At 40.0% G+C, this 19733-nt stretch overlaps 1 protein-coding gene across 2 annotated transcripts in view; it reads left to right on the forward strand.

Annotated features, from left to right (window-relative positions):
* The window catches only part of NEK6 (NIMA related kinase 6), a 62533-nt gene that overhangs the window by 9479 nt on the left and 33321 nt on the right, over positions 1-19733 (forward strand). For both annotated transcript variants that reach the window (XM_061476752.1, XM_061476751.1), the window contains exon 2: positions 15442-15563. In XM_061476752.1, the coding sequence (XP_061332736.1) occupies positions 15471-15563 (93 nt within the window). In that variant the 5' untranslated portion in view covers positions 15442-15470. The remainder of the gene's footprint in view (positions 1-15441; positions 15564-19733) is intronic.

The following is a 19733-nucleotide window of genomic DNA, read 5'->3' on the forward strand; positions in this document are numbered from 1 at the left end:
CACAACACCGCAGCCTGGTGGTGGTGATCCTTGTGGAGCAATGGGCATGCCCTCTTTCCATAGCATTTTACCCACTGAGAAGTTTGGAGCTGTAGGGTAGGAGAGAGGTAGGTGTAGTCAAGAAAATTGCTGGTGGCATGGCAGCCCTGGGTTTGGGAAGGATCCATCATTACTCATATGGCCAGTAGCTCTTGGAAATACCAGGATTGTAGGAAATTTTCTGGAAAGCCTGAGGGAGGTAGGGCCAGGGATGCTTAAAAGTCTAGTGCTGCAGTCTCTTCCTTTTGTTACCCGTGAATGCTGATGTATGAAGCTTCTGCTGCAAAAGCAGGTTTCAGCATCTGTGATGGCTTTTTGAGGATAGAACATGTCCCCAAAGGAGCCCAGTTCCAGTTGCACTTTTCTTTCTTCCCAGGGATAAAAGAGGATTCATTCCCATGGGCAAACAGACCTTGTAGCATTTTGGGTATAATGTGCTGTACATTGTCACTCTCAATGAAGTGTGTATTGTTTCCAAAGATTCTGGCAGGGTTTGTTTGGAGTTAGTTGTTTTGTAAGCACATCACACTATGTGTAATGTTTGTTGTCTGCTTGTGGGATTTTTGTTCTTGCTTTTCCATAAACCCCTTCAGTATTCTGTGTACTTATGGATTAGAAAAATGTCAAAAGGGAAATGAAGGAAACAAGAGCTTTATTTTCAGAATAGGAAAACCATGTTTACTGCCTCAGCATCATTCAGTCTGTTAATAACAAGGCACTGAAAACCAGCATCTCAGCACTGCTCAGGCCATCTTCTGGTCACTTTATTCACATCTGGGAACGCCTTTTGGAGTATTTGGTTTTAAGTTTTGCTAAAGACAGCTCCATGGGGGAGCTTTGTGCTGGTGTCTTCTCTCCTGCACAGCATGGCCATGACATAGGTCCCCAAGGTTCTGTCAGCTTTATCTGTCTGTAGGACTGGCAGGAGAATCTGGCAGTCTGTCCCCTGTCTGGTGGGTGGGAAGTTGGTCAGCTGGAAAAGCTTAACAGAAAGTGAAGCCTGGGTTGGCAGGTGAGTGTGTTTTGTGTGTTTTGAAGCAACCTGTTTGCATCTGGTGCTCCAGAAGAAGTCAAGTTTGGAACGAATCATTCATCATGAGTCTTACCAGACATGGCTGAAATCACGTGCTATCTTTCTTATTATCCCTCTGAAATTGGGGACAGCTGAGTGCCAGCTTGTTCATTGTTTTGGTGACATAGATGGCACTAATGAATTTGATAAAAGCAGCTAGGTGGTATGAGGAATATAATTTTCCTTTGGAAGCCATCTCTAATTTGTTACACAGGATTATGTTTAAATTTCTATCTACTCTTAAGTCATCAGGCATCAGTAATAACCAGGGTGGCTTTTGTTCATGCATGCAATGTGGTGTTAATTCTCCTTTGGCCTCAGTTGCTGTCGTCCATAGTTTTTCCTTCATGCAGTTACCATAGCATGAGATAATGGTGCTTGCAAGTATGTGATTTTACAGTTTGCTAGGAACTCATGACAGGTTCTTCCATAGACCAACTATCGTTTTACTAAATAGGCTTTTGACTTGGTTTAGACTGTAGACTCTTCAGGGAGTGAGTTATCACGCAGTGGAGCTGGGGCTACCAGCTGTGCTGAAGCAACTCCCCTTGCCACCTCCCATGTTTTAAATGTCAGATTTGACTTCTAAAACTGGATGGTTTTAGAGGTCCTGCCTCTGCCGCCCTGCACTGAGGGTTTGTATTTCTGGGGCTTGGATTCAACTCTCTTGTGCCGTGGTTTGATCTGCAGTTATCTGTCAGGCAATTGGTAGATGGTGCAAATTCATTAATAAATGTTCTGTTCATTTAAATATCTTGGTTTTCTTCTGCATGTTCCCCTTTTCCACACATTTACTCAGTTGTTAGGCAGCTCTTGGTTGTGGTGTGGGAACTCTGGCCACTCACAGGAATGTGTGCTACTGAAACAGCTTTGTTGTTTTTATAGAAACCTTGCCCACACACCCCTTTTGCTTTCCAAATACCTATAAATCCCTGCAGGATCCTGCTGACATCACTGTGGTGATCCGCATTTATTTTGTGATACTGTCTAGGGGTTAGAGCAGAGTGTGGAGTCAGGACAGGCCTGTTTTGTTTGACTCCATCTTTGACTCCAGTCAAGTCTGGACACTTAATACAGCGATTCATTCATTTCCAAATAAATTGCTACATCACTCTTCAGTTATTTTCCTTCCAGCTCTTGAAGCTGCTTGGGTTTACATTAGGTCCGTTTGATCCTTTGCTGTCACTGCTCTTTAATGTTGATTTTTCTGGTTTTGCTCTTGCTTTGCTATGTTGTTTGCTGCTTCCAGGTCTTGGATAGCTGTGCGTGGATTTTGCTGGACTTAAAATGTTTTCTGTTGATGAGTAGTAGTGTGTGATTCACAGGTATTAATAAGGTGTCAACGTAATTTGCGTTACCATTACTAAAACATGTTGTATCTTATTTTGAAATACTGTAAATATTTGTGTTTCTTTTCTGAAACAAACCTTTGTGTTTGTGCAAGTATCTGGTGGTAAACAGTTGTCTTTGAATGCTGATGAACTGGTCTGAGGTAGATATTTTCAGCTGTGTTCTGGATAATTACTCTCAAAAACTGGTAATTTGAGATGGTTGGAAAATTACGTTTTACTTAGTTCATGGATTGCTGAAAGCTAAATTGCATCCTGTGCCTCAGCTGGACTTTTTTGTTTCTTTCTTTTAATTGCATTAGCACTTTAACCGTAAGTACTTCTCGTCATGGCTGTGGCTGATGGGGAGGTATCTGGTGGCTGATGGAACAGATGCTGCGTTTTGAAAATGTAACGTAAAGGCCTTGCAGATGTCTGTTAACTCTTTGGTTTCATCCTTTCTGGCACAAGTGCTTTTTTTTATTAATATCTGAAGGACTGTGTAGTACCTGGAAAAACAACTGTGAGATGGACCTCAGTTTTAGTGAGAAGGAGAGACCAGGGTAGGGCAAGTCTTCTCCACTCTGTCAATCTCTTGTACCCATATGGTGAGAAACTGCTCAGTCTCTGATCAGAATATTGCTGTGAAGCTGGGAATGTCTGAAAGACACTGTGTGGTGTAGAGCAGAGTTTTCTCGGACAAGAAACTGGAAGTGAAACTGTGGAGCTGCTCTTTTGGTTAAGTGCAGCATAATTTTTCTGCTCCCTCAAATAGACAAATTTGTGTTCTAACAGCACAGTATTAGTCTGAGATACTTGAGGTGTCTTGGCAGTCAGGGGAGGCTGGGAAAGAAATGGAGGGTGGGGAGGATAGATTTTTGTTTGCATGAGTAAGCTTATAGGTTTTAATGATTTGATACAATGAGTTTATGCTTCAATATTGAAGCTTATTAGAATAATAGAAAACTCTTTCACATAGAGGGCAGAATATAGTGTGAAACATGATGTCTCTTGCACAGAGCTTGCACAGTTAGTTATAATTTTCTTGAAAGGATAATTCCCAATTTCTCTTCAAAACATTCTGTGCAGGCCTTTCTGTATGGGGAAAAAAAATTGGACCCAATTTAGATAGACAAGTCTTGTGAATCCTGAAAGAATTTGGGCGTTTAGCCCAGGAAGGGGAGAGTTTTCTCAAGAACTTCATTAACTGTGTCTGTCTTCAGAGTAAGTAATAAAAGTAGCTATGCAGGCTTCATAAAGAGTGGGGTTTTTTTTCTTGTACCCCATAGCCTTATCTGCAAGACACTCTTGAATGAATCTTGTTCTTAAGGAAAACTGGGAAAGGAGATGGAGATGTCACATCTACTGATGTAGAATTGTGGATAAGACCTGAAGAGATACAGGGATTCTTGGAATACTGATGCCATTAGTTCCAGATACTCAGGAACATGTAGGGAAGCTGACTGGTATAGATAAGACGCATTATAGGAATATTGATAATACAGTCTTATTTAGCATATTTTGAGGCTGAAAAAAAAAAACCAACCTATTTCTAATGTAACTATTTTTGTAAGTAGAAAAATGTTAAAGCTTTTTACATGGGGAAGAGTTTCTGCTTCCGTTTGGCTGTTACTTGCAAGATCCAGATGCTGCACAAGCTCTTCCTGTAAAGCGAGCATCTGGCTGCTTGGAAGCTTTGCCCAAGGTTTTACGAGGTGGCTTTGAAGTTGCCTTTGGATTTGAATCATATGAGTCTTTAGGTTGGCTGGGCTGCATAATTCTCGGCATCATTTCCTCTTGCTTATGATTATGAGAAATGTAAATACTTCAAGCTGTTGTTCTGATGTTTTGAAGTTGGGTGAATGTATATCTATACATATTTATATAGTTATAGGAATCCATATCTTCCTCTGTTCCTTTTCCCTGTATTTGAGACAGATATGTTGGCTATGAAGACTCATGTTAATGGCTGTGGAGAGAAACTGCATGAGCAGAGTAGTTACAGCAGGTTTTATGTATTCTGAGCCCATCAGACATGGGCTCGCTCTTTTTCTTTGGGCTGCCTAAGAGTTCCTTAACCATTTGAGAAATTCCAGCAATATTTCAGAAGTATCTTTGTGAGGTTTGCTTATTATTGATCAGGTGCTTGGAAGTGTGCTAATAAAAAGGTATTCATTAGTGGTAATGGTGATGTTTCTAATCACATATGCATTTATAAGAGCTTGGGTAGGATGTAAGGTCATAAGTTTAAGCTTTCTGAAAACAGACCAGGCTGGACAGTTGCCACATGGGGAATTTGGGGCTATAGCAGCAAAACTTACTTATTTTTTCATACTTTTGCATGTTACTTCTGTTTTTGTCTTACTGGCTTAAGATGGTCTGTTGGCCTATGCTCTTGTTTGAGATGGCTGGTTGCTAAAGTTGTGTCAGTGGGAAGAAGCTCTGGAAGAAACTTATTTTAGGGATTGGTTTAAGTTGGAACTTTTCACCATAGGTTGGGAACAATCAGTCTTCTCTATTACTTGATTTTTTTTCTCTTTTTTTACTAGGGCTCTTCAGATCCTGAATGAGAGTAGAAACTATTTCACATATAGATTGTTAACTCTCTGGGAGTCCAGAAAGTTTACTTATGGGCAAGTGGCTGGTTGCTCCCTTGATGGGGGAAGGAGATGGTACAGCCAGCAGGGTAATGAAGTTGACATTACTGGTACAGACAGCGCACATTTCATAGCTGTATGTGATGTTGCTTTTTTCAGTTATGATTTAATGATATGAAAATATCTGGCAGTTTCTGTGAGCATTCACATTATGAATATATTTCCAACCTATATTTAATCTTTCCTTCATCAAAATTAATGAATTCTGAGAAGGATAACAGAAATGTTCTTAAATAATTTGGCTTCAGGCTTGAAAGCTTTATTGCATTATGAATTAAAAGGTGAGCATGTTGTTGCATGCGTGGTAAGCAATACAGGAACATTCCAGGTAGATTTAGTATGTGTTTATTTTTAACATGTGTTTCGTTAGCACCAGTAGTGGCCTGAGAGGTCTATTTCTGATGTTTCAAGGGTTATAAAAATGAATATAGTGACTACTTTTGGAAAGCTCAAAACTGCAACTAGAAGGATATAAATTAAGGTATGTTGGCTTTTACTTTATCTGAAATATACATAAGCGAAAACTAGTTGGGGAAGAACTCGGCCTGCTGTTGCTCTGCTGTGTTAATATTATCTCTCTTCAAAGGTACTGTTGTCAGGTTAAATGCCACTGAGTGTTATGCATCCTTAATTTTGGATGCGAGTATGTATTTGATATTCATCTACATCTCACACAAACACTGTACACAAATATTTACATGTAGTGTTGCACTAGGGAGTTCTGTACAGTGAAATAAGAGGTGGGAATAGTCCAGTTAGGCTGGTGAAAAGGAATATTTACCTTACCACATTGATTACTTAGTCATAACTGTAAATCACCAAGTACTTTTGGCAGTGATCCTAGGACTGCTTAATAGAAGCAGCGTGAAATCATCCCCTGTAATAGATAGGGCTACATGGCATCTAAACTGTATTCAGAAGACTTTTGCAAACAATTGTGTCTTTTCATTTAGGACCAAGTTCTAGGGAACTGATACTATAACACAGGAAAAAAACCACAAACCCAATGCTTAACTCAGGTTAAACCTTTTTAAACCAAAGTTAGAGGTAAACTACCTGCCCTCCTCGCTGGTGGTGAGAACTGGTGAAAGTAACAAGCATATGAAACGTTCTATCAAAAGTATTGAATAAACTCAAGTAGCATCTTTAGACATAGTAATACAGTCAGGGAGGGAGAATCCTGTGTCAGACCTTGCAAGTTTCAAGTAATTTTCCTAGATATGTCCCCAACTAGAATAGCGTATTTGAGATGATAATCTGGTTTGCTTAGACTGGGAATAATATGGACCTGAGCTGGATGTAGAGAGTGATTTGAGAGTGGGAAGCTTGACACAGATACTTAATTATTGGCAGGAAGCATTTGTTTTATTGACATCTACAGTGATGTGGCTCTGAAGAGCTTTAAATGGTTGACTTGATGTCATTTTGCTTCTAGGTATGGAACAGTGAATTACAGTGTCTGTCACAGCATTTGTTTAATGAATATCAGTTGTTGACATAGTATGAAAAAGCTCTAGGGCTTTTCAGCCATTTTGCTGGAACATTCTCAGTCTTTGAGAAGCGAGCACTCTTTTGCTGGCTGTTGAAATATGGATTGCAGAGAGTCTTGACAAAAGGTGTGCACAAAGTCTTAACACAAACTCATCTGCACCTACTCTCAGCTGTAGAATGGACGGTGTGGTTATAAAGCCATCCTTATGCTCTGTGGTTGATTTGTTACAAGCATCCTCATCCTTTTTATAAAATTGCAGGTACAGTTTTCACCGAGGGCTGTGACTTGGTTTCTGCATTTTGGTTGGGTGATGGCAGCTACTTGGAAAATCTGGAATATATACATGCATAAGTATATTTTTGTGTTTTCTTACGGTGAGGTTAATCTTACAGTGAGGTTAATCTCGCAGTTTGAATATTTGTAACTTCTATTAATATGAGATACTTAAGCTTGGATGAGGATGTGCTTCTGAAAGTTTTCAAAAATACCCATCTGCTAAATGAAACTCAAATAAAGGTTGAGTTAAATAACACATCTAGGGGCCTTGGTAGATACTGATAGATAAAATACTGATAGAGGGAATTTTACTTTGCAACACAACTGTTGTCTTTAGTTGCATTTGATAACTGATGCTTTTATTACTTTTAGTACTAGACCCACGGCCCTTTAAATTTTCCCTGATCTTAATGGCTTGCAAAATTGATTGCTGCTGGTTTTCATTTGTCCTTTAGAGCTCATGTCAATGAGGATGATTAAAGTTAGATAATACACTAACTTGGATTTGGTCCTTCCTCTGCAGGGCTGGTGGTGGTAGGCAGCCACTGGTCAGCTTTGCATTGTGTAGGCAGTTCTTTACTGAATTGTATTATTTAACTATGCTTTTGCAACATTCTCTCCTGTCTCATGTATTTCAGTGGCATTCCTCATCTTGTCTCCTTTAACATTCATATTCATATTTATTTTCAGTGTTGGCAGGTGTGTATTTCACATTAACATGAGGGTTTTTTTGGATGTTAGGCTGCTATTTGCTTATGGTAATTTCCAGTCATCATAAGGTGACTGTTGAGAGAGATGAGCAGAGAGGGAAAAAATTGTCAAGCATTTACAGTAAATACTCTCTGCTTTTGGAAACGCTGTCAGAAGTTTAATTGTTAGGTTCAAGTAAGTTTGTCATGTGCCAGACAGAATCAGTCTGCTGTAATGAATGGGTTATGCACTTCACCAGCAAAAAGGGAGAGTGAGAAACCAAGGGAAGCTCAGGATTTCCTGTCACCTTGCACTGCAGAAGGAATGGGGTAGGCTTTTTAACCTAGCGTGTAATTAGGTTTTGCATGGAAGCATATATTACTGTGCGTGCTTTGCCAAAGCTCTTCAGTATGATGGATGAGATTTAAAGGTTGATCTGACTAAATTGCAATGAGAATACTAACGACAAAGATATTTCTGTTGTGAACTATTCCTACCAGACATCATAGCTATGACAGAAATGGTGTAAGATAATGGACAATAAAAGTCACTCGAAAATAATACTCTCCTAGGATTGGACTGCCTTCCCCACAGCATGTACCCTGAACCGCAGTGATAATGTAATCATAAGCCAAGATCATCATTTAAATATATAGGTAATCTCATATAGTATCCTGACAGATTTATTTTACGAGCAAGCTACAGGAAGAATATTATTGGGCAGCAGAGGCAGAAAGTGTTAGTGATGTGGCTGTGCTTATTTTGTAAAAGAGTTTGCATTGCTCCAGTCTTTGGGGAGCTGCAGTGAACAGCTCCTGCTGGCCTGGGAGATGGCAGAGCCTGCCCCCCCCCCCGTGCACCTACTGTGGGTATCCATAGCTGACCTGGGAGCCTGAACCTTTCATCTTGGTTCTTTGTATATGTTAAAATATGGACATTTGTGCAGTAGCTTAAGTAATGTACTTGACTGTATTTAAACAACTCGTGGGTTTCTGGAACTGTGTAAGACTTGTCTTTTTCATTCCAAACAAGGTACCTGAACAGAGCTGCTTTCTTCCCCCTCCCAAGTGCCTGTGGAGTGAGAGGATATGAGAGGAATACATATATAAGCATATGTGTGTGTGTGTGTGTGTGTGTGTGTGTATATATATATATATATGTCTCGCATGATATTTGAGGGCATTGGAGCAGGTCAGAGGCAGAAAAAGCCCCGTAACATTTCCAGGAAGGGCACAGCTGCCTCCACAGCCAGGAATGCTGAGGCTCTTTGAGATGGAGTTGTGTTGCTTTTGCAGTAGGTAGTGGTGCAGAAGTGGAAAGCCTCATAGTTTATTGTGCAGTATACTTCTTTGTGGCTGTACTAGGGAAAGCTGGAATTGCTGTGGCTCATTCTGCATTTGCAAAGCTCTTCATGGCAAGTCTCTGATTGCCGAGAGAGCTGCTCTGTGCAGTGCCACCCGTTGCTGTGGCCCTGACAGTTGCGAATCGGTGTAGCAGTGGCTGGAGTGTTTGGGTTTGCTGGCCCCTGCAGTGCTGTGGGCAGCAGCAGAGCTGCATGCAGGGAATATGGAAGCAGCTGGTGCGTCTTGCAGGAACGTGAAAAGTGTTGGTACAGAAAATGGTTGTAACACCAAGCACTCAAACTTCTGCTTTGCTGCCTACTTTAGAGGTGCATGGTCCTGTCACATTGATTATACATCTGGGAGCAAATGATTTGGCCTTTAGTTGAGTTTGAGGCATCCGGAGACACATGGTGATACCCGATTAGACTGGTCACAGCTGTTAAACCAAGCTGGTTTAGAGAGAAGCTGCACCCCAGGGCAGTAGGTGTGCGAGACTGAATGCCAAGATGCTGATGAGGTTCTGCTCCTTAATGAGTATCTTGTAACTAATGATCTTGGCCTTTGCTATCAAGTGCCTTGGGCTGTTCCACTCTGAGAATCCCACCTGTCAGGTACCTGCAAGGTACCATGGGGTTCAATGGGGCTTTGTGTTTTGGTTTGATTTTTACTGATTCAGGAGTCAGGTGGATGGGATGAGGCATAAGGACAGTTAGGTACCCAAAGAGGAACTGCAACCTGGACTGTGGTATGGGAGCTGACTGCATGAGAGGAGGTTTCTTTTCCCTTCCTTTGTAAAAACTCCAGGTTACCTGCGAATACTGCCACTGTCTGCAGGAATAACTGTACTGCAGAAGGTGACAGTAAGTGCCAGGATGCTTGAGGACTGTGACTGCGTGGATGGGGTCTTTTTTAGGTGTTTTGGCATATGTTGTGTGTTTCTTCTTTTTGCGTTATTCCCCTGTGGAGTGGGGGACACTTGGTGACAGACAAACCTACATCAAGTTGTGGTTTGAGAGAATAAGCTGCTCATCCCACGTGGGCTTTGGGCATATTCCCCATTATGTTTTTAAATTTGCTCTGTCTTCTATTATTATTCTGTTTATTCTGAGAGTAACTGAATTGTCTGCAAAACTGTGGAGATACCAAAACCTTCAACCTAGGTTTGTACCTTGGGTATTCTCAGTGCATTGCTTTCAAGATTTCTCAGCTTACGCCTTAAGATTTGTTGGGAGAAGGGAAGCAGCTCTGCACTGCGTTCAGTTGCATCTTCTCAAATACTGATTTAAGTTGGCCTCGGATTCAATTGAAAGTCTTTCACTTCCTTCCATTGTTTTAGAAATCATTTCCCACAGTGGATCAGGTACAAGCAAACAGTTGTATGCCTGCACCATCCAGTTGGATGGGAGCTGCCACTGTTTGTGTGTGGTTCTATGCTGTCATGATGTTTTTCTTGTATTAGAGAGTTAATAGCTTTACCAAGACAACATGTGTCTCACTTTAAACTGTGCCGCTGAATACCCATGTTTTAGTAATTTGAAATATCAGTGGAATCTGTATTTATGGGAGTTCCCTCTGATTTTGGTATGATAATGAGTACATTTGTGGTTGGTGCAGAGGGACGCGAGCCCGTGTCTGTAACGGAGATGGCAAGTGTACAAGATAATTGATTTTGCTAATGTTGAATGATCATAAACTCCAGTATTTGAAAGCAACCTGAACTGCTGACACTTTTGCTATTGTAAAAGTTACTGCACTGGTTGGCAGCCAAGCCAAGTTATATGGAATTTGGCTGATGAAAATTGTTGCAAAATACTAAACCAAATTGTGATACATTGTTAACACGACTTGGCTGGAATGTACTGGATGTAATGCTGCATCAGTAGGACTTTGAGATCTTGCTCTATGCGTTTCATTTACCAGTAACCAAATACGGTTATCTGCTCCTTAATCCAGGACTAGAACCCAGTTGCTCTCAGTTGTTTTCCTTTTTAGTGTATATTTCTGAAAGCAGCTTTTCTGGAGGTAGAGATAAATGCTTCAGTTTTGATTGAGATAGGGTGGAAATCTGTCTTCAAAACTGGAAAATGCTGCACGAGATTTTATGAACTGTATGTAGTCCTTTTGTATATGTGGATATTTGAGACATACATGTTATTAGGGACTTAACGTATATGAGACACTTGAGTATTCATAGTAACTTGAGAAAGCTGTTAGGTTTTTATTGTAAGGCCTTTCACTGATGCTGATCCTGTTCTTCTATCCCCTTTCTGGGAAGATATGTGATGCTTCATGCAATTTAAAACTGTTCTAATTTACTGTCATGGTCAAGACCCAGCCTGAAGATGTTTGACACTGCAAAGCTTCGTAGGAGATTTGGAAGCAGGAATAAAAAAGCCTGTCACTGGAGAAGTGAGAGTGCAGGGCGAGAACAATGTAAATGAAAACATGCCAATGTGAAGGGAGCTTCTTCCAAGACCTCTTATTTCCACCTATTGTCTTTGGCTGTTTAAACAGATATAAAAATCTTCGCTTATTTGTCTGCAACTGTTCCTCCTCATCCCCCCTCATTTGACAATAAGGAAGTAAGACTGTATCTGGAGTGTTATTGTCACTGCTAGGTTTTGAGTAGGTTTTTTTCCTATATCCTGAAATATACCAGGATAGTAGATTTTTCTCCCCCTTCTCATTCAGGTCAAAGACTGACTTAGATGGGAAGATGTGACTTTGGTTTAGTTATGGTGACCACTGATTCTAGATGTTGGTGCAGTAAGTGTTACTTAAAGAACTTACTTTAGGAAATGATTAAAAGAAAATTCATGACCTATTGATAGCACTGTCAGTTAATGAGGCTTTACATGCTTTAAGCTGAATTGTTACATGGTTCAGCCTTTTTACTGAGGTGTGTTTAATGAACATTTACATGATGCTGGAGAAATGGCTTCTCTCAGCATGAGATCCTTCTATACTAACCTGTTTAGCTTGAGTGAGGTGGGAGATTGTAACTCATTCAAGTAACTTCGAGAAGGTGATTCCTTTTCAAAGGAATCAAGGTGTGGCTTTTGAGATGCTACATCTTATTAAAGTGCTTATGTTAATTACAAGGAAGGGTTTCATGGTAACTGTTGCATTCCTTGAGAACTTAAATGTAAAGGCTGTGTAGCCTGAGTGGAGTGATAGAGTGAGGGGTGGCTGAACAGATTTAAACATTTCTGATGTATTTATGGTTTTGTTGAGCAGTCTAAACCAGCTCTGATCTAACCAGACTGAAGAGTAGTGGTGGATGGAGTTCAGTGCAGTTGGCAGCCAGTTGCAAGTGGTGTTCCCCAGGGCTCAGTACTGGGGCTGGTTCTGTGTTAATATCTTTATCAATGATCAGGACAAGGGGATCGAGTGCATGCTATCTTCAGGTTTAGTGAAATGCAGCTCAAAACATGGTAGCTTCCTCAGGAGAGTGCAGCTATCTGGAATAGGGGTTAAAGTCCCTGGTTTTAAGTGACATGTTCTTTGCTCAATATTTTTATGTTTAAAAATATAATTTAAATTTTAATTAAATTTTCATTTAAACCAGTATGTTGATTCAGCAGTTGGACCTTTTAAAAGAGAGAATCTCAAGAGCCCAGTAGAATTTTCTAGAACTATGATTCTGTGCAATTTGGGTACCCTTTTTGACATAATAAAGTGCCTTTGTGGCATTGGCTGTTATTTCCAAACCCTCCATGAAGCTCCTTCCTGGGGATCCCCCTTCCAGTCTACCTATAATGTGTGCTTGCCAGCAGCCCAGAATAGCCGAGCTGACAGCTTCCAGCAGGACACGCTGTCCTGTAGGTGTCAGGGGTCGGGGCTGGTGTCATGTGAGCTGTGCCGTATCTCTTTTCAAAGCTGATATTTAGTTCTTGCTTCTTCTTTGCTTCCAGCTGTAGCGCTTTAAACAAACAGTGACCAGACCCAAATACTCCACCTAATACATCCCCATACATGCTGGTGGCAGCCAGGCTGCCCTGCACTGTTAATTGCCTTCCTGTTGTCTAGTCCCTTATGGTGAAAGTAATTGTACCTTGAGGTTCCTTGTGGCGAATGGGAAGTTATGGTTCTCTTAGGAATGTCCCAGATTTGTGTGTGATCAGATGGCTCATGTTCTCGTCTTCAGAAATAACTCCCTTTTTGAGCTTTAGTCCTTTCTGAAGGCAGGGCATGGTAGACATGATGTTTGATCAGTGTTAGACTACAGCTACTTCACATGACACTGCCTGGACATGCCTTTTATCTGGAGGCTGTAAATGTGAAATTTCTGAATCCCGTTAGAGATCAGTGGTGATAAGTGAGGCCTTCAGTGGCCTGCGGTCCATAGCAGGGTGCTCTCTGATCTTGTGGGCTAAAAAAGAACATGTGGTGTGTTCTCCCTTCAAGTAAACAGCCTTTCTTCAAATCCTGAATAGAAATTTCATAGGACAGCTTAGTGTTGATCTTGAGACATATTTTTAAGTATTCTCTTGGTTACTAATAAAGCTTGATACTGAAGGAATCTTAAAATCACACTTCACACTCATTTTATCCTTCTCCCACTGGAGTTTCATAGTATTGACTTTTAAAAGCCTTTTACTGAGAGCAGCCTGTGTGTTAGCCTGGCTCTGCAGCAGGTACTCCAGCTCTCACAACTCTTTTCTCGTGAGTGCTTTGTTAGACTGAAAGTTCATTTGCTTAAGAAACACAATGAGTCTTTCTCCGTGATACTCTGTGTGTGTACATGTTACAGTAGGTGGTGTTGGGAAAGATCTGCCAGAGCTAAAGGCTTATTTCACTGACAACTGTTAAAAGAACCAAGCACAACTTGCAGTTGAAATTCTTCTGCATCATATTTGCTCCCCCACTCCCCCAAATATTTAGAATACCTTTGTATTTTAAATTAAGAGTTAGTCATTGCCCAAGTGCCAGGCATGCACTATTAATACACTAATGAGGTCAGGTTGTGCTCTTTCACTGAATGAATACTTGCCAAAACTCTTGAAGCAAGTTTCTGCAAATGCTTGTGTTGGCCTCTAAATCTTCCCTTGTCACTATTAGGCTTTTGGTCACCGCTAAGGACGACAACAGTGTGACTCTAAATGACATATTACCTAGAGCGTGTGGATAATGAATAACTGGCTATGAATAATGTTATTAAATAAACCCCAAACCTTCACACAGCCCTTTGTGGGGAAAGGATGTTCATGTATTTATTGTGTACATTTTGTATATGCTGTGAATATGCTTTGAAGACCAGAGCCTGACCCCAGACTGGTGTGGAGCAAGTTGCACTGAGATCTGCTCTCCGCGTCCCCTGAACAGCTCACAAAATTACCAGGGTAGTTGTTGGACAGTTAGGAAACCAGTTCCTTGACCTCATTCAACCATGTGGGAATTTCTCCTTTATAGAAAAGATCTAAAGAATGGAAACCCCCTACCACACTTCGAATTCCTTCTGATTGGTTTGTGTTAGGGTTGATGATAACCTCTTTTTGAGCCCTCTCACCCAAGTTCTGGTGTCTCTTCTTGCTTCCTGTTACTCACAAGTTTTTATATGTTTGTTTGTATACATTGGCTTTATGATACTGCTCAAAATAAAACTAATCTCAGCATATTGTGAAATAAATTGATTCAAGATAAACCAAGAGGAGCTGTGTAGAAGTTCCGTGTTGCAAGTGTTGGATTTCACAGCTTTCCATCAGCTGTGCTGCCAGCATAAATGAAGGTTCAGTTTTGTTTGTTGTGACTCAGAACTTCACAAAGGAGACTTTTACACTTTCAGGAGGGAGGGGTGACTGAATTGGTCTCTAGAGGGTGAGGGATAATTTGAGATGGTGAATTTATTTTCACTTCCTTGCACTAAGCCGTGTATCTGATAACTTCTGTTAGATTCTGTACTCCAACACCACATCCTTTTAATTTCTGTATTTTTTTGTAGGGCATTCTGCTGGACAGCTGTGCTTAGTAATTGCTGTAGGTAAAACTGGTACAAAATAATTCATGGAAATTTCCCTTGTTTGTTTGTTTATTCCTAGAATAATACTTTGATCTCACTGAAGCTAACATGGTTTGTAGCCACTGCTTCCTGTGGCTCACCAACCTGCATGACAACTTTTAGTTTCAGAGTGGAGAAGAAAGGATGTGGGTAAAGCTACACTTCTAGGTTGTCTTTGGCCAAAGAAAGCTGCAACTGGCCTGATGGGACTTTTTGTCACTTGTTTTACATATGGAAATGTGCTAACCTTTCTTGAGTTATGCACTGAGTGCCTGGTGCAACTGGGGATCATCTCGATTCAGCAGTTCTAGGAGAGGCAATGCGTGCCACTGTTAGAGTTGACAAAAGTGGTATCTTTCATAGATAACATACCACTGACCAAATAAACCCATTTTCTGCTAATTTCCTTATTATTAAATGATACCAGTAATGTTTGTGGGTTTGGTTTGTAATCTGGGGACAGCAATGGTAGCTTTGACCTGTTGCTGCTTTCAGCACTGAGTGGGCAGTGATGAGACTTCTCTCTCCCCTTTCTTTTAACTCCAGAACAGTGAGGCAGAGTTTGGTATGATACCATGGAAGGGCAGCATAACCATCCACATCATCTAGGGGACCAGAACAACCCTCTTTGCAAGCTGCCAGGGCAAGAGTACCAGCATGATCCTCAGGTAAGTACATGTCTCTTTAATCTTTCTCCTTTTGTGTTCTCTTCCATTCCTTTTATAAAGGTTTATAGATTACTTAGCATTTAGCTTTCCTTTTTTCCCTCTTTTGTTTATAGTGCAGTTAGAGCACTTTTAGGGTATATCCAGTTTGGGAGTCTGCCAGCCTGCCAGAGTTTCCTGAATTTATTTTTTTGATGATAATAAGAGAAAAAGGAAATAGCTTGAATTTTGCTTAAAGCAAGTCTTTTTAAATCGTCTTATAAAAACATGTTCTATGTTGGCTTTCTCCTCTCTGGTGCTTTGAAGAAAAGGCTGAAGAAAAGGCCAAAGAAAAGCAGTTGATTGTGTAACTGAATAAATGCATTTTATCTCCTTTTATAGTTTAATAATAAATGCTGAAGAGGTAATTGCCAAATACAAGAAAAAGTTCATCCTACACAAAACTGCAGGCTCTCTGGCTTCATTTCCTGTGTGTCTCTGGAATCTCTCCCACAATGTGTTTTGTCTGTGCTATTATCAAGTTTCACTACTGTGGCTCATATCTATCTCCCTTCCCTGCCTTTCTGCAGAAGTGGGCTAAAACTAGGGTTAGACCTGCATTCAAAGTAGGGGTGGTACCTTCACTGGAATCGTGAAACCTGTACTTTGTGAACTGTGGCTGCTTGCCTTTTTTTGACCGTTTTGTCCATTGATCAGAGCAGTTGGGTTTTACCTATATGCATTTTAAGGAGTAAACAAAAAGCATCATAGAAAAGCTGTCAGAAAGAAGGATATTGCAACTGTGGTGTAAAGTCACCTTGGGGAGGGGTCTGTGGGTGTCAGTTTGTCATTCCAAATGCACACTCCAGTGCTGATCCAGGTCCTTGACCAAGAAGTGGTTGTTAAGAAAGCTGGATCCAAACACAGATTTGCAAAAGCCATAAGTTGCCTACACACAGAATACAACGATGAATGTATCTTGCGCAGCACTGCTGGGAAAGTAATGTCGTATGGAGCAAAGCCCCCCTCTCCTAATGTAGCAATTTGTCATATTAAGTCATTTAATAATAATTGAATCCCCTTGATTAATCTCCCAGAATTAGCCAGTTGCATTTTGAGCAATTAGGGTTAATTACTGCCTCATTTGGCAGGATAGAGCCCCTGTAATTATTTCATGAACAAGATTAGGAAGTGTTCCTGTGCAGCAGATACATTCATGGCATCTTGGAGCACATGTTAGAATTTGTAATGACATAGTTAAGTGTAATTAGTAGCTAATAATCTGTGTTCTGCTGCTATGCTGAGACAGAGTGGGCTCATCTTGCTCTATGGTCATTGTTCAGTGAAACCTCCCCTCAACTCTCTTAATACCCAAGTTGTGCTAATGGGGGTCTCTAAGTATATTAACTGCTCTGAGGATGATCTCATTTAGAATTAGGATTGCAGAAAGAATTTCTTTGGTTTTGTTGTTAAAATCCATTTTTAAAAAAGCTGAGTAACAAAAATACACAGTCTGCCAGAGAACTGCACAAAATATGTCTCGTCAGCAAACTAGGTTTAAAAAATATCAAACTATGTCCTGTGTAGAGGCCAGGCTGCCTGACACTGATGCCATGGTATGATTGCTTATTACTGACTTCTCATTTTCCATTTTGCAGGAACATAATTATATACAATTTTCCATTTCTGATACCTGTTACCTGAAAGAATCAAAAATTACATCATTTCTTTCTTCTGAAGATTTAAGTAATGCAGAGATGCTGTATAATAGCTTGTGGAAGAAAGATGTTTGAGAAGGAAAAATTGACCAGACTTGTCTTAACAGAAATGCCATGAATGGCAGGGATAAAAGCTTTAGTAGCATCAAAACAGAACTTGAGCTTGTAGAGTCTTAGATGAGGGGATTTTTTTTTTTTTTCAGTCTGACAGGGGTGTTATTCTTGTTTTACAGCTAGTTAGAATAGAGCTGTGAGTATATCAGACTTTTCTTTCTGTCTTTACTATAGTAATAAGATGACACACTTGAGTAATGCTTCATATTTAGGCATTTTCTACAGTAAGTCAATATATAAATATAAAAGGGCCAATAAAATCACAGGGTTTGCTTCTGCCTCTCCTACCTGCCCAGCCATTACACTGATGAAGTTTGTCAGCAAGAGGCAGAACATTTTCTAGTCATGTTCCAGATTGAAAATGTCAGTTATTTAAGTCTCTAGGTTACTTAGTGTTTATGGCAATAAGCAATAAAAGTTATTTAGAAGTAAATCAGTGATATAAAAATATGAGCTATGTTTTTTTTTTTTACTTAGTTTTCATACTAAATAACTCACTTCTAAACAATTCTTATATACTCACATAGTTTAGCAGAGCTGCTCATGGTAGTTTCATTTTGGTCTGTGAGTTGTAGGTAGACTTGAACTGGTCATCTTGCAGCAAAGGCTCTCAGTTTGTTTCTGAAATACTTATTTTTATATTAATGCTGATTTCTTTATGAATATCACTATCTTTATGAATATCTACTATTTTCAAGTTGGTATTTGTCTTTTTCCTTGTCATAAGCTAGTGCAAACATCTGATAGAGATGTTAAAACTTAGAGATTTGAGCCAAGTTCTTCAGCAAACTTCAAATTCTAGGGAACAGGTCAGGTTGAGGATATTTTATGACTCTAGTTTTGAAGCTGCAAATTGAAAAACCTTATGTATCCTTCAGTAATTATTTGACTACATGTTTGAAGGATAATCCATATTTTAAAAGTTTCCTTCTCTTTTGGGAGCTTAAAGTTTTTAATCAATCTGATCTAATGTATTCTCATAAATTCATGCTGGAATTTCAACCTCAAAGTATGCAAAATTATTTTCAGGTAGGCATTATTGAAGGAGATGGGTGTATCATTTCGGACATTATAAAGAGGTTTGAAACGCTGCTGTTGATAGTAAATCATTGCTTATAATGCATGTGTGCTCAACTGGACGGGCTGAAGCTTCCCCATCTACTATCACAGATGTCTTTTAAAGGTGAAATTAGTTTATGGTAAATGTCATTCCGATGAAGTATGCACTTTAGAAGCAAGGAAACAATTCCTTTAAAATTAATGATGCATTGCAAATATCAGAAAAAGCCTTCTATCCAGTATAAAGATAATTAAAATTCAGGTCAGAAGTGTATGACTTAGTCGGGCTAAATTTTTTAATGAGATTTCAGAAAATTAATTGGGCGAGTGTGTTTTTACTCTTCTAAGGAATACTTCATTTCATGGCTCTACAGGAAAGATGCTTTTATTGGCATCTAAAGATTGTAGAGTCTGACTTTTTTAACTGTTGGTTACCCAATCTTTAACAATTTTTAGGCTGATTATAAATAATCTAAACATCTTGTGACCATTTGTGCAGACTGATGACTAGTGCTGGTTTCCTGCGTGGCAATAAGACAGCAATAGAACAACTGACCTTATTAATTAACATTAGCACCCTGGGTTTGTATATTGTGCAATTAGCACTGAACATTCCCCTTTTTCAACTCGGAGTTATTTTTTTCCTGTGCCCCTGGGAGAAGCCGTCACACACAGGCATTGCTCTGCAGCATGTCAGTATGTTACTGGTGGGTTTGTCCCTCAGTACTCTCCTTTGCCTGCAACATTGATTTGGAGGCTGCTGGACGGTTTTCTCAGGATTGTTCAGGTTTTCCCCAGCTTTTAAATAATTACAAAGAAGTAAATTTGTTGGCCACACATGAATTGTTATGGAGATTGAAAATCCATCAGCAGAACAAGTCTTGCTCTTATTCTTCCTTATCCAAAAAATACAAATTCAGAGTTGTACAACTACTCATTTAAAATAATACAAAACCTGGATGGAGGTGTGATGTAGCTGTCCTGCCTGCATGTGGTTATAGCAGTGTATGGAGGATTAGGAGGAAACTGTCAAATGTCCAGCTCTAAGTTTTGACCTGTTTGTGTTCCTGTGTGCTCAGAGTTGCATGTGATTGGGCAGCTGTGGTAGCACCCTTGCAGACTTTCCTGACAATATGGAAGTAGAAAGTACATCCTGTCACCTTACTAATTCCATTTTGCGGAAAATCCCGTAACACCTCAAAATTGGAGGTGGAAAATTCTAGCAAACTTGTGTAAGTGTTGTGACAGGGGCTTCTTGTGGCATTACTCTGCCAGCTTTGAAAGTTTTGCTTTCGCTTCAGTG

This window comes from Pezoporus flaviventris, unplaced genomic scaffold, assembly GCF_033815535.1.
Source record: "Pezoporus flaviventris isolate CSIRO_AGI_PZ_B2104156 unplaced genomic scaffold, CSIRO_AGI_Pfla_v1 ptg000097l, whole genome shotgun sequence".
In the NCBI taxonomy this organism is placed as follows: Eukaryota; Metazoa; Chordata; class Aves; order Psittaciformes; family Psittacidae; genus Pezoporus; species Pezoporus flaviventris.